This window comes from Nannobrachium achirus (assembly GCF_963921795.1).
Source record: "Nannobrachium achirus genome assembly, chromosome: 8".
NCBI lineage: Eukaryota > Metazoa > Chordata > Actinopteri > Myctophiformes > Myctophidae > Nannobrachium > Nannobrachium achirus.
This window is the reverse complement of record NC_137817.1, coordinates 35629107-35645361: the sequence shown is the minus strand read 5'-3', so window position 1 is coordinate 35645361 and position 16255 is coordinate 35629107. Positions and strand designations below refer to the sequence as shown.

At 39.4% G+C, this 16255-nt stretch overlaps 1 protein-coding gene across 1 annotated transcript; it reads left to right on the top strand.

Annotated features, from left to right (window-relative positions):
* Positions 1-1741: 1741 nt before the first annotated feature.
* postnb (periostin, osteoblast specific factor b) lies at positions 1742-15626 on the top strand (the record flags this gene model as incomplete). Its single annotated transcript, XM_080731851.1, has 18 exons — positions 1742-1860; positions 2234-2332; positions 6122-6186; positions 6547-6704; positions 6792-6956; positions 7149-7295; positions 8214-8355; positions 9480-9692; positions 9880-10014; positions 10678-10826; positions 11467-11603; positions 12256-12386; positions 12911-13041; positions 13462-13564; positions 13808-13875; positions 14261-14306; positions 14442-14471; positions 15466-15626. The coding sequence occupies 18 exons, from the start codon at positions 1742-1744 to the stop codon at positions 15624-15626; spliced, it is 2199 nt and encodes a 732-aa protein (XP_080587977.1).
* Positions 15627-16255: the final 629 nt, after the last annotated feature.

Genomic DNA, 16255 nt, shown 5'->3' with positions numbered 1-16255 from the left:
AATGGTCTTTAACAATGATTTATATATAGATTTATACAGCTAACAGCCACCAGGGGTGCTCTAGCGGGAAGCAGGAGGGACACCTGCGGCTTATAGTCAGGTGCGGCTTATATATGTAAACATTTGTTTTTTGTTCTAAATTTAGCTGGTGCGGCTTATATTCAGGTGCGGCTTATAGTCCAGCAATTACGGTAACTAAGAGCCTTGTTATATAAGACACTTACATTTTCTCAAATCTTTAAAATAGTAATGCCGTATCATTCCACGTGGCTCCATGTTATACGGGAAACATCATTCAATTGATGTTTTCTATTATGTTATGAAAAATATTCAGAATCAGAATTTGTCATTTTCAGAAAAAAAGGGGGAGAGATGTGTTGTTGTTTTTCCCACCCGTTTTTTTTTTTATAATTTTTATTTTTTTTTTATTTTTCCTAATTCCATAAGATTATTTGGGAAGTCTTTACACTTTTGGCTTTTAGCTTTGCCATGGAATTATATCCAAGGTTGCAGATAATGGGTTCAGAAGATGCATGCTGCAATTCTGAATGCCTGATTTAATTAATTAAATCCTTTATTCAAAGATCTTCAAAACTGTTCAAAATCTAAACATTCCACAAAATTATAGATCTACAAACACATCGTAAAATGTGAGCTTATATCTGTAATTATTATTATTATTTTAATAGTGGTTAATGTGCAGTAGGCTCCCACTCCCCACACTGCCACTAGGTGGGGTGCAGTGCATTATAGACAGAATGTTGGAATTTGATGGGAAATTATGTGATATTCCTTTATTTTGGGGCCAAATAATAGAAATCATCACAGAGAAGCTACAGCAGGGCTCTTCAGTTACACATATTCCATCTGCTCTGTATTTATTCATCATGAATCTGAAATAATTTCTCTGCTGTTAAAATGATTTACAGTTAATTGTTCACAAAGGCAAAACTGCATTATCAGGATAACAAATCTCAAACTTTATTTCTGAAATCTGCCACAATCCTCTCTTTATCTCACGCACGCGCACGCACGCACGCACACACACAGTAAAAACACAGAATTCAAAATTTACCTTAGTAAAAGGTATTAGTATAAAAATGTACTTAAAGTACCAAAAGTAGAAAGTACTCATTATGCAGAAGGTCCAATTTCACAAGTTTTCAAATGTATAACAATCTTTTAAATATAGCAGATCTACAAGCTCACAATGTGTCACATTGTGACACATTGTAAGCTTGTAGATCGGCTAATTTCAAATGGCCGAAATGTACAGTATATAGGGTTGAAGTGGTGTTGTGACGATAATCTACAAAGTAACTGGTAACTAAAACTGTCAAATAATTGTAGTGGAGTAAAAGTATAATATTTGCCTCTGAGATGTAGTGGAGTCGAAGTAATACTGGAAATTGGAAATACTGCAATAAAGTAAAGAAATACTTCAAAATTGTACTTAGGTATGGTAATTTTGAGAATAAAATGAAAACTTATACCCAAGAAATGTACATTTGTAATTATATTACATTAACAAGTACATGAAGGTACCATATGAGAGTGCCCAAAACTTGGAGAGAAATACAGCATATGTTGAAGGGTCTTTGGGTGGTCCAGTGGACTAGTCATGAGTGTGAAATGTTGCCATCCTCCTTGTTTGGAGGGGTGGTACTGTATATAAACTCCCAGTCTGAGATCCTGCTCCCGTAGTTCTGGGTTTGGAGGGGCCAGCTAAGGAAAAGCAAGGATGAAGCTCCTTTTTGTTGCTGCCTTTTCAATCTTTGTGCTCTCAGCCTTTGATAAGGCTGACTCCTCAGCTTATGACAAAATAGTGACGCACAGTCGCATCAGGGCAAGAAAAGAGGGGTAAGTGTTAAGGCTTTATACTTTGTCATAGAAGTTTTTTTCCCCCCTTTATACAGTGTTGGCATGTTTTGCTTTATTTTAAGTCTGTGCATGATTTTATCCCTCAAAATGCAATAGAAAATTATGAAAGACATTTGCTGGACATGTATTAATTGTATTTATTTTTAATTAACGTATTCAGTATAAACCTAGTGTTAATATGTTCAAACCAGCAGAATTAGCTGACAAATAATTAGTTGCATTTCACTAAGTGGCCCATTAATTTTCATAATTTACTGGAATCATTACATTTTCTGCAAGTATCCAGGACTAAATGAACCTAAAGTTACCTGAAGTAAGCATTTCATGTCTTTATACATTCTGTGTTCATCAGACCTAATGTCTGCGCTCTCCAGCAAGTCATGGGGACCAAGAAAAAGTACTTCAGCACTTGTCGTAATTGGTACCAAGGGGCCATCTGTGGAAAAAAAGCGTAAGTGTGTTACTTTATTGTTCCAACAGGATAAGTTGTTTCCCATATTAAAGCAGAGGTTCTCACACACTTTCATGTGAAGGACCCCTGAATTGATATGATTTAGCGGTGATACTCAAACTCAGGCCCGCAGGCCAGTTCCGGCCCGTGGCACAATTTTGACTGGCCCACCCATCAATGAATGAATGAATCAATCAATCAATAAAAAAAAATAAAGATTTCTTCTTAGACAGAATTAATATCTTATCTTTAGCCTAATTACATTAGTATAACATGAATAATCAGCCGGGAGGGGGAAACTGTGTGCACTCATTCAGAGCAGCAGCAAAGATGAGCCTCAGCAAGGGCCAAAAGGTTGATGCAGAGAACCGGCACTTTAACCCAAAATGGATGGATGCCATCCCTTTAAATTTACCATCTCATGCAAAAATTCAACTGGCCCCTGGCCCCTTGCCATTTTTATTATGTGGCCCAAACGTCCCACTCTTTGAGTATCAGTTTACAGTTTACAGTTTACAGTTTAGGCATTTAACAGACCCTTTTAATCCAAAGCGACTTACAATAAGCAGATAATACAACAAAATAACATCTTTAGCCCACGGCAGCCTGATCGCTATGGAAAACATTGTCACTGTAGGTTTCTGCAATGTGCAAAAAGCGTTGAAACTGGATATTTTCTAATCCCCAAAATGTTGCTAGTCAATGTGTCCGGATCCAGATCATGTTCACTCATGCGAAGGACTTCAAACTAAGTAACCCTAAACCAAAACCTAAACCTCACCCTAACGCTAAACTTAAACCTAACATGTGGCCGCAACGTGTCAGTGTTGACATGCAATGTGTGAGTGGTTTGCAGAAATGTGGTAATGTATCTTCTCTGGTGATTGGGTTGCCCACAAATATTTTGTGTGAGAGAGTGAAACCTATGATCTGAATAGTCATTCTTATAAATTCTCTCATTGGCCTCACTTCTAGCCTGGAATTCCCCAAGGACCCTTGGGGGTCCCCTGATCCAACTTTGAGAACCACTATATTAAATAATGAACATTTCAGTTCAATTTAAGTGTGAAGGATTGACAGCTAATCTTCCCAATAAGTTTGAAAATCCACATTTCCATCAGTGTCTAGGTTCTGGTAAATGCTTTATTTTTTTACAAGGTCTGGAAACTTGGATGGTTCCATAGATACAGAAATCTGGTATCTTACTTTTAATAAAGCTGCCATTTATATGCAATTAAAAACACATTCATACTGCTGCCCTAAACTCTTTGCTTCGAAGAAAAGAGTCCTATCACTGCCATAAATATTATGTATGTTATACATCAGGACTTCTGGTCTCTGTTGGATATCATACCACTGCGGTGAACCACTGATTCCAGGATTGCAAATTGTTAAGCATATTCATGAATGGAAAAGTGAGTTCATCTCAGACACACTGTATTGTACGACAAATAATCTGTCTAATCTGTCTCTTATTGTTCCAGCCATCTCAGCGCTTTTATGTTTAAACATGGCTTCAATCCATGCCCACACTTCCATTAACACACACTGTCTACTATTGCGCTTGAGCTCGTGCTTTGCACTCTCAGAAGCTGAGAAGCCCATGATGAGTAAAGGCTGTTCACTACTAGACATAGCAACGATTATAATGGAAAACAAAACAAAATACAAATGTCCAGAAATCCCCATTCATGGCACTATGAAATTAACCAGACGATAACTCCAGAGCTAGATAAATACATTGGTGTATAGTAAACGGTCTTGTAGGACATTTTATGACATGACATAATTGGATTACATGTGCATGCATGGGAATTTACTGTATGGATTTAGAATGACAGCTCAGATCATTAGCAACAGGTTTTATTGGGATAAGCACGTTTTTGGCAACGCTAGAGTAATCCACAGTGAGAAAAAACATGTTTTATAAAGATGCTGACCAATCAGAAGTTTCCATAGCCAGAAGGAGTCTGGGTTTCCTCTGTGTGGGAGAGCATGTTGAGGGGGATTTGCTGACTCCGAGTGATCTCATCCCAGTCTACCCCCAACTCCATTTAACTGTGGTTCAAAGGCATCTGTAGTGTGTCTGTAGAGTGAGTGGCAGTGAGCCATGACCTAGGAGCCTTTGCTCGGATTACAAGTCTCGATCTGTTTCCATCTCTGCTGTCTGGCCCTTCTGACATGTGAGCTGGAAATGACAGCTACAGTCTAATGATCATCCCACCTCGACCTTGTCTCATTTATCATTCTCAAAGGCACAAGGCCGAAGCCTTTTTTCTTTACACCAGACCATTATCAGCCATAGATACTGTAGCTTACTTAATGTACAGATTATCTATAATTAATTAGTATGCATCATTTGATAATCAAGGTTATCTACATTACGTTGTAGTTTAAGTTGAAGCTGTTTGTGTCTATAATCCAGTTAAGAGGTATGAGTGATCTGATTATTATGATATACAGTAATCGTGATTCTGCAACAAATCAGATTTAAATTCCCAGCCCTATACAAACAGAGACGCTGTTAATGCAATGAATTGTGAGTTTGCTGTTTACGACGCAGGACACTCTTGTAAGATGGAGTAGCTTATAAATTAAGTAGATGCTCCTTTCACAAATCTAAATCGCGTTGCCTTATTAATGTCTAGAAATAATAATACCACAGTTATTCTTAATGATATGTTGAGTTGGAAATATGAATCAGGATTTTCCTGTAGATGAAATTTAATGTGAACTTCACATGAAATTTTGCTTAAAAATTTTGTACGACTCTCCATCTCATCTTGTACGCCAACTGTATAGTCATGGCATTCTTTGCACTATTCCAAGTCCAATGAATACCACCGGGAAGTGCATGTAAATCTAAGAATATTTGTATTGTTTTCAATGGATTCTATTGAGTTGTGTCAGAGTTATAGTTCTAACATGCTCAGACATGAGCTGACCCTAGAGATACGGTTGTTTTTATATCTATAGCAGCTGTGAGTTGGATTTTTCCATCTTCCTTGAAAGCTGTGTCTGATTTATGGCAACTGTGTCCAGTCCTGTTCAAATTGTCTCTCACTACAAAAACATCTCTCTCTCTCTCTCTCTCTCTCTCTCTCTCCCCCGCTATCTCTCTTGCATCAAATTGTCTTACTATTCATTATATACAGTGCAATTATATGTATACTCAATTATACAAAAGTCTCACTCATAGGTGACTAGAATGCTAAAGTTGTTTTACAGTATATTCAAAAGTAACACTGTTCCTGTTCAACAGGAAAATTACAACTGGATATGACTGTCTGTTTCCACATAGACCATCAAACTGTTTATGGCAGCGGTTGAAAAGTTCCATATTCTAACCAAAATTTCCGATACTTTGATTACTCTGCACCATTTCAAAACCCAAAAGTTATGTCTCTGAGGTTAACCAAACCAGGAGCAGGGGCCAAACTAATTGTTTACCATCAAAGACAACTTCATGGTAGTATAAACCCTCTACTGTAATGGTAGCGTAATCCAAGGGGCACCCTTTCCACTGGATCTGGCCCAAGCCATCAGACCACATGCTTCGGCAGTGAAACAATAATGAGGAACATGTGGAAACAGAAAACGTGGGATCATGAAACAGTCAAGTCAGCAGTAAATTTAGATTTGGCTTCAAAAATGGTAGCCAGAGAAAATATTTATCGCACGGCTGTATTGTACACGTAAGCTGCTTGTATGTTTGTAAACAATTATAATATCACAAGCATATTGAGTGATCGGAACTCCTTTGTCATGATGTTTGTGGTTTGGTTGCAGGACTGTGCTTTACGAGTGCTGCCCCGGGTACATGAAGTTGGATGGCATGCGTGGCTGCCCTGCAGGTAAAGCATGCAATGTGTTCAGACAATCTGGTAAAGGTTAAACAAGGACATAAACTTCAGCTGAAGAGCAGACACTTAATAACTGAACTTAGACTGACTAAACTCCATGACTACACACCTCCATATATTGCTTACATGTGAATATTATTCCGTTGTAAAGGGCTGTCTCCGACCACCAAACTTTACGTCTGAAACGTCCGGTTCAACTACAAAATGACACTCGCATCTGAAAAGCATTACCCCGAATTTGAGTTCGGAAAGCTGCACGTGTTCAGTAGTCGGAGACAGTATGGAATGGATAGCACTTAATAAGTCATAAAGTCTGAATGCAATAATTCTTATAGTACACTTACTCCTCAGTGGCGCCTATTGACAATGTGTATGGCACCTTGGGACCGGTGAAGGCTACCTCAACCCAGAATTATGCAAACATCTCCAAGCTGAGGCCCGAGATTGAGGGTCATGGGTCATACACTTTCTTCGCCCCCAGCAATGACGCCTGGGAACTTTTAGATGACGTAAGCCATTAAAGCCAAAGTCTAAGAATTGTGTATAGCAGCTCAGTGTCAGAACAAAATGTATTGACTTATTCTCTGGTCTTACAGGAGGTGAGGCAAGCGTTGGTCAGCAATGTGAACATTGAGCTGTACAACGCTCTGCATTATCACATGTCTAACAAACGGTTCTTGACCAAGGACCTGAAGAACGGCATGAGTATCACTTCAATGTACAGCGACCTGGGCCTCTTAATCAACCACTACTCCAATGGGGTGAGTATTTCTACATGACAGAATATGTGTGTGGCGGTAATCTAACTTCAGGGTTCAATTTGACTATGGGCATGGACACCTTTTCTAACACTGGGACAGTGAATTTCAACAGAATGTGTTGTGTGTGTGTGTGTGTGTGTGTGTGTGTGTGTGTGTGTGTGTGTGTGTGTGTGTGTGTGTGTGTGTGCGCAGATTGTGACTGTGAACTGTGCCAGGATCATTCATGGTAACCAGGTGGCCACCAATGGCGTGGTGCATGTCATCGACCGTGTCATCAGTGCCGTGGGAAACACCATCCAGGATGTCATTGAGGTTGACGATGACCTGTCCACTCTGATGGTGAGTGGGATTCTGTTCTGTTCTTTTGATTCATTTACTACCAGGAGGCGGATGTTATGTTTTTACTCCTGTTCGTGTGTGTGTGTGTGTGTGTGTGTGTGTGTGTGTGTGTGTGTGTGTGTGTGTTTGTGTGTGTGTGTGTGTGTGTGTGTGTGTGTGTGTGTGTGTGTGTGTCCGTCCGTCTGTGCGCAGCTAATCTCAGACACCACTGGACCAATCAGCATCAAACTTTGCATGCACACTCGCCCCAGTAAGCCAAAGGAAGACATAAAGTTGGTGCTATAACAGGCCGGTTTATGTTGTGGCCTATTGACCTATTAGGTCATACAATAAAAAGAAATCCCCTGTATTCCTTAGATCATCAGACTTTTTTTCACCAAATTACCGTATGCACAAATGATCGTGTCTTTTGACAATGAAGGTCAAATAGGATTTAGATTTTCCATACCGTTTGCCTGCATTGTGGGCATGGCCTTTTTCTTACAAAAAAAGGCATAAAGTCCCGTAAAGTTGCACTGTATGTTATAGATATGTTAATCCTCCTGGCTGAGAAAAGCCCTCCGAAGAGCACACTAGTATTGGAAAATAGCCAATCCACAAGCTTGGCACAAACCCTGGCACAAAATCTTTTCAGTCGGGGGTCTGCGGCCAAATAGGCCTACACATGCATTTTGGGGTCTTTGACATGAAAAAGATTGAGAACCACTGATCTATATCGTTGTTGTCGGGTGGAAACTTTGTACTGTATGTCCAAAAACTGTTCGTATTGGATTTATCATTTTCAAAACGATTTAAAATAGTGAAAATCGCCGATCTACGAGCACACAACGCCTCGGAATTACGAAAAAAAAGTACATATTTGAAAATTGGAGATACAAGGTTTCTGCCCAACAGTGACGATATGACATCTCCCTCTAGGATGTGGCTACTGCCGCTGGCTTGATTGACAAGCTGGGTCAACCAGGGCAGTACACCTTGTTCGCCCCCACAAATGAAGCCTTTGAGACGCTGGGATCGGGCGTCCTGGAAAGACTTATGGCTGACAAGGAAGTCCTCCAAGGTAAACCATGGGCTGGTGTCCGAGAATCACCTCTCTGGAATGCATGTTACTCATTCAGGATCAAGCTCATGCTATAGTTTAAACAGTGAAGGTTGGAGTATTTAGATTAGCTCCTGGGCGATGCCCAAACTAGGACCACGGTTATGTTTAACAAGATAACGGGACAGTTGGCATATATTTAGGTCCTTGTAACCAACATGTTGGGGTTTTATTTTTTTCACATTCCAGATTTTCCCATTCAAACTATTACAGACCATGTTATGGATTTGGCAAACTGTACATACAAAAGTGGGTGTGATAAAACAAATGGAAAGTCAGAAAAAGCAGACAAATTGTTTGTAAAATTTTGATGTTTGTCAAATGTTTATGACAAATCATTTGGTTTACTGGAAAATATGTACAGTGTGTGCAGGTCACAAAATAAGGTCATATTTGCTAAATCAGGACAAGTTGGTGCACGCACACGCACACGCACACGCACACGCACACACACACACACACACACACACACACACACACACACACACACACAATCAGAAAATAAAGTAAAAAGCAAACATTAATATAATTTAGGATTGTGTGACATTGAGAAGCAGGAAACAGCTGCATTATTCACCACGCCAGACAGAATGGCACCAGTACAAGTCTAACATTTTTATTAGCCCCAAGATTGCCCTATACGATAAGATCAAACCAGTTCACTAAAAGGCTGTGAGTTTTCTCATGCAAGGGCCCAAGGGATCCAAAGGGCCTTCAGGTGGTTGGTGGTTCATATCATCCACACATGCACTTGAACACTGGAAGCTCCAACAGGCCTTCACTGACTGACAATCACATTTAATAATAATAACAATTTACAAAGATCATTACAGGCTCTGAAAACAAGAACACCAAGTCATCAAATGGAAGTAAAAAGAAATGGGGAGTTTCCCCGAACACATAAAAGAATGAATAAAACCGTCAATGAAACACTGGAGTAAAGAATTATTACAGAAAATAGCCAATACATAATTCTTCCACAACTCACCCAGTCAAAACCCAACTTCTTTTTCTATGTGTATGGTCCAAATTCCTGCAGAGGCTTAAAGACGAGATTACACTTTTATTTCTCTTTTTTTCCGTAGCTCTGCTGAACTTCCACCTCCTGAACTCAGTCCAGTGCTCCGAGGGCATCATGGCTGGCACCTCCCATGAGACCATGGAGGGGAACAACATTGAGATCGGATGCGATGGAGACAGTCTCACCGTCAACGGCATCAAGATGGTGTTGAAGAAGGACATCGTCACTACCAATGGTGTCATCCACCTCATTGACCAAGTGCTCATGCCTGACTCAGGTTAGGATTGTGTATTCCTTTCCCGGACCTTAGGGTGTTAAGTTAATGGGTAATGTATGTACAGCATTTTGTTGGGCATATAGGAATCGTGCTGTTTTTTTGTTTAAAGCTAAAAAAAAATAAAAAAAATCATGCTGCATGGAACAATCAGATATTAATAGTTTCTGGGTTTCCTGTGCCTTCAAAGCTAAACAGGTGATGGAGCTGATCGGCAGTGCCCAGTCCACCTTCGGTGACATGGTATCAGAGTTGGGCCTGGCTGGTGATATGCAGGCAGATATGGAGTACACTCTGCTGGCTCCCTTGAACTCTGTCTTCACGGGTGAGTCAGACAGCCATATCTGTCTAATGTGAGAATATACATTGCATACACGGTACAGTACATGCAATACAGCTTTGCTGAAGCTTTACGACTTGGAAGAGTGAATACACACGTACCCACTCCCCCAGGGAACATACCTACGGTACCATCCAAAAGAAGTGAGTCAAGAACTCCCAACACATGCAATTAATTGAAGGGGAAAACATTTATCATCAGCGGCATACATTTCAATAGTGAGTGAGGAACGCCAAAAGCAGTTAAATGTATTGGTGCAACAGTTAAAAGCCTCCCTATCCTGAAACAAGATTTGTGGGCTGCAGACCATGTTCCATGTACAGGACAGTACAGTAAATCAGATTGCTCAAAAGCAGCGAAGTCTGCCCCAAAGGTCTGTTCTCTGCCTGCCACTGCTGTTTTTCTAAGCTTCCTTTAATCGTTTCCCAAAAGATGACGAAAGACGTTTGAAGAGGGTAGGAAAGGCATTTTGGTCCAAAAGAAAGAGGAACTGTGTCATCCAAGATTTCTTGTTCTAATATAATTAGTAGTATTAGTAGTCGAGCTATTATGAATATTAGCCTATTATTATTGTATGATTATTATTGTTGTTGTTATTGGAATTAGCAAGAGCAAACATGTAAGGTATTCAATTGTGTCTTTTTTCAGATGAAGTAATGTCCATGGATCAGAGGCTGCTAAGGCTCATTTTGGAGAACCACGTCCTGAAGAACAAGGTTGTTCTAGGCCAACTGTACAATGGCCAGCGTCTGGAGACCCTCGGGGGAAAGTTCCTGAGGGTCTTCATCTACCGCACTGTAAGCCCTCTTCATTACTCTGAAGTGATGCCCAAATATAGTTGCAGCTCACCACTAAAACAAAGCACACAGAACATCCCTTTCAGATAGCTGTACATGAAAAAGCGCTCAGTTGATGCAGCGTGACACCTCATTTTACAGTAAAAAAAGATTTCAGGTCACAAAATTACAACTAACTAGTAAGACGCCTCATATATGGGCATAAAATGGATTCTGTTAAGAGTGGTTCCCATGACATCATTCACAACATACAATCCATTTTATGCCCATACGAGATCCCAGTCTGAACTAGCCACACCACTGTGATGTCACTTTTTATACCCATATGTGGAGATCCCTGCTCTGAGTATCTGACATCACTGTGATGTCACCTGTGATGTCACAGTGATGTGTCAGGGGAACCACAGTATCAGGCATTATCCCTGCTCTGAGCCTGTGATGTCACAGTGATGTGTTAGGGGAACCATAGTGTCAGGCGTGACTGACAGAGATACAGACAAGATGTGCCGGTTTCCATAGTTAACTGCGACCTACGGTTGCAATAGCATTGTGTATAATAATTACTTTACCTTGAAGAGAAATATATGCCTTTTCTCCTGAAATTATTTAAAACTAATGTTTACTTTACTTGTTTCTGCAGGCCGTATGCATTGAGAATTCCTGTCTGATAAGAGGCAGCAAAGAGGGCAGCAATGGAGCCCTTCACCTCATGAAGATGTTCATGAAACCGTCAGAGAAAAGTATGTACCAGATTCTGACGGAACACGGTGGCTTCAAGTAAGTATGGGGGAGGGGAGGGGGGTGTGACGATAAAAATGGGCAGGATTATTAAAACATAGCAAGGGTCTTCAACAGGGGGTCCGGGACCCCTAGGGGATCCTCAGAGTTACTACAGGGGGTCCTCCAAATCTTTGTATGACAGAAACTTTGTTTCTCCTTTTTACAGTAGATTAACCACTTGAACCCTAGCCTCCATATTCTGAGAACTTTAGCCAAAAATAGCAGATCTACAAGCTGCGAGGCGTTGTGAGCGTGTAGGTCGACTATTTTCGGCAAAGAGGTTTGGTGTAGAGAGGAAAAAGAGCAGACTAAGTACAGAGCGAAAGGTCAAGTTTATTAAGTATTGACGGTTCAAGTGCATGGTTACATATCTGATAACACAAATTGACATGAATCCAAAATACACTGATGATTGTGCTGTCAAACAGTGAAACTATATGGAATCTATGGAAAGGTCCCTGCTTCATCTCTCTCTCAACTAAGGGGTCCTTGGCCTGAAAACGTTGAAGACCCCTGCATTATACTCAAACCATATGCTCTCTCATTTCATATAATACGTGCAGCTTAAAATTGGATTAGAAAAGTGCTGGTCTCAGCCCTCAGTGGTTTCTGTGACAGCCAAGGAACTGTTTTCTTCTCTGTGCTGTAGGATCTTTCTGTCCCTGATGGAAGCTGCTGGCTTGACTGACCTGCTGAAACAGGAAGGAGAGTTTACCCTGTTTGCTCCCAGTGACAAAGCTTTCGCTGGTGTGAGAGAGAGGGATTTGGACTTATTGAGAGGTTAGTTTCCCGGACTCTTTACAGTTCTTCGTTGATTTAGTATTGTGTTCTATTTTATTTATGTATTGTATTTATTTTTTACGGCGTGGCTCTGCGGGAGTCTGGCCGTCTATAAGAGGGTTGGACCTTTTTTCAATCAATCAAAAAGGACTGTGTGTCTGGATCTTAAATAAAAAGCTGCTGGACCAATCAGCGCCAGATTTCTTGTGCACAATGCCAGTAGGCCACATAAGTACCTCCATTATTTATTTATTTTTATGAATATTTAATTTTATGATGAAGTCGTTGAGGCTCTGCCTCTGACCTGAAGCCTAGCCCAAATTTGGAATGATACATCATGTCATAGAGTTGAGTGACATATAGACGAATGACGTCATAGATGACTGGGCAAAATAAATGATCCACATTGGGGTCAAGTAATTCTCATGTGGATCCAGAGATCCATATGATTTAATTTTTATCATTTACTTTACAGTTGGTGTTTATGTACTGATTTGTGAATTGTTAACAATTACAATTTTCAGGTGACGTCAATGCCCTTAGAACTATCTTGCTGTATCACTTCAGCAATGGCATCTTCATTGGTGGAGGTCTAGAGACAGGAGTCACAAACCTTCTCAAGTCTCTCCAAGGCAGTAACCTCAGATTGTTGTTTGTAAGTATTTACTGTTTTATCTCTCAACTACAGCTTATGTCTTGCCCTATTACTTGTTTAAGTCAAACTGTACATGTGAAGTTGTAAATAGCTATGAATTGTAAACCTCAAGAGGACACGTTTTAAATTTTCTTCCACAATATCGAAAGTGATTGTTAAAAATACAAATAAGATACATACTATTATGATATATAAGAATAATAAAATGCAATGAATCTATTGCCAATAACTGTAAATGAGTGAAGGTTACCTGGTGGTGCAGCCAGTTAGTGCACTGACCACATGTTCTTTGCAGGATGTGAGGTTGAGAGTATAATTCCGTTTCCTGTCATGTCTTGTAGTTCTAATCCATGTTTAATCATAATCAAGCAATTCAATACCCATTTTCTTGTCGATAATTATTTTAATTATCTCCCTCAGGCAAACAGCAGCATGCTGGTGAATTCTGTCCAAGTCCCTGAATCTGATATCATGGCGACAAATGGAGTCGTACACTTCGTCAACAGTCTTTTGTATCCCGGAGGTAAGATTTTCACTTGGAACGTTTTCTTTCCTTCTTTCCTTTGCAAACCTGCTTTGGGAGCTGTTTTTAATTACTGGCTTAAAGGATGATTATACTTGGTTGTGTGCCAGTGTCACACACTGTATGACTCAATGTATGACTATTTTTTACCATTTTCAGTGCAATACATCATGGCACACAACCAAATATAAATCAGACAGTAGTGTGGTTAACGTCAACGCTCTTAAATATGCTTTAATCTAGATATCCCTGTTGGAAGCCAGGATCTTCTTGGGCTATTCAAGAAGCTCATCACGTACATCCAGATCAAGGTAATATTTAACAAAATGTATAGTGGTTAAAGAGGTTGCTGGTAATGGACAAAGACATGAGTTCTTTATCATTTCCCATATACAGTATCCCGTGATTACATCTGCCATACAATTAAAGATAATGCTTAAATAATGTTCAATTTTAGAAACTGTGCTATAGACTATTACATTGGTTTGCCTTATAGTGCTAGTTGAGGAGTCCATTGAGATACAATAAAGTACAAGCAATTCTTACTATAGTAGCTCCCATTGCTTTTGGGCAGTTGTCCAACAATATTTATGTGCATAATTTGCTATCCAGACATAATAAAACTTGAATTTATTAGAATTGTGAACTATGTTCCAAAGAATCCTGCCATAATGAATTCTTATGTTTTATTTACAGTACATTTCAGGATTCAGATATCAGGAAATCCCCCTTACATTTTTGAGTAAGCAACAATATACTATATTTATAGAGATATTATAGAGACTTTGCACATATACAATGGACTTGTGTTTAACTGGGCATACAGTACATACTATACCATAATAGCCATTAACTCTTTTATATCTCTTATTATTAGAAAGGACCGTCACTCGTGTCGTCCAGTCAGGTACAGTAATGATGATTAATGAACATCATCATTATGTGATTCATCATCAATTAGTTTCTTCAAATAATGTGTTTGCGTGTGTGAGAAAGGCTTAATGTTTGGCCGAAAACAAATATAGAGTGACATTTGAGTTACTTTTGTGTTGAAACAGGCATTAATCACTTATAACACATGCAGCCATGTGCATGCAAAGACACACACAAGGCTCATAATATAAAGCTGAAGTATACAAAAAAAAAAAAAAAACAACAACCTCAAAGGAGTCCTTCCATTCGGGAATGAATGGGAGGATATATATCAAATGTTTTGGCAACCTATCAATATATACTGGGAGAAGCTCCAAACTGCAAAACAAAGAGATTTGTAGACATAAGATGTGAATGATCTGATTATAAATCACATTGTTGTCTTTGAAAGGTGTAGATATAAATTATTTGATTATGAATCACATCGTTTGTCTTTGAAAGGTTTAGATTTAAATGATTTGATTTATTATGAGTCACATCGTCATGTAGTCATGTCGTCATGTAGTATGCGTTCAAAGCCAGTGAAAGGTCTGCATGTCATTTTACTGGCATAAAATGAACACGAGCCTAGGGCTGTCACGATATGACATTTTACATGACGATTAATTGTCACTCAAATAATTGGCGATTAACGATTTAATTGTGTTTTTGTCGTTGACAATTACATTTCTGTTTGGCTTTTAGGCTTTGAAGTTGTACATGGTCATGGTAGATATGACACATAACCTAAATATACAAAGGAATTACTGACATATTTGACAACTTACTACTTAAAAAATAACTTTGATAGTGGAAATAGCCGATCTACAAGCTTAGCTTGTAGATCTGCTATTTCCACTATTTCGGACATTTTTCAACGATTATGACGATTATGACAAAATAATTGCGATAATGTCAAATAATCACGATTAGACGATTATGTAATAATTGTGACAGCCCTACATCAATCATCTTCTTTCTCCTCGTAGTTCCTGACAAGACAAAGGTAACTAGGGTAATCCAGACACAACCCACCCTCAAAAAGGTTACCAGGGTCATTGAGGCGGCACCAGCTATCACCAAAGTCACCAGGGTCATCGAGGGCGATCCCGTTTACACATCCGTGTCCAGGGTTTCAGGAGGTAAATAAAGTTTACTTGAACTTATACAATGTTAGAGCCGTTACAGTAAGTACTGAGAGTAATGTTATTCAATGCTGTCTTCCCCAGGCCCTCAATATTCTGTCGGCAGTAGCAGTAGCACTAGTACCAACATCGATGTGAATGGTTAGTAAAAGTAACCATTGCTGATATGTCTTTAGATTTAAAAACATAAGCATTTGGCTTGTTTGTTGTAGTTGAACAATACATAATTATTACTTCTCTCCATAAGGAGTTAGCCTCTCCCATATCGAGGGGGACTCTGAGTCGTATGGACATGAGGACTCCTCAAAACTTACCAAACTCATCCAAGCAGGTGAGAATATTATCTTCATGCACAATCTTGTTGATTGGACAAAATGAGGCATGATATGACTGATATGTCTGTTTGCCTATAGGAGGTAACCCAAGAAGGGTGACTGGTCGAAGACCAGGTAAAAAAAAAAAAGAAAAGAAAAGAAAAAAAAAAAGAAACAGTTGTTGTCAAACCTCAAGAATTGTTAATGTCATCGGAAAAGATAACGGTATATTTTTTTTACTATTCTCTCTATAACTAGCTGGTGTCCGGAGGAGAACAAGACTGGCTGATGACAGGAGAGAGCAGTGAACATGGATACAC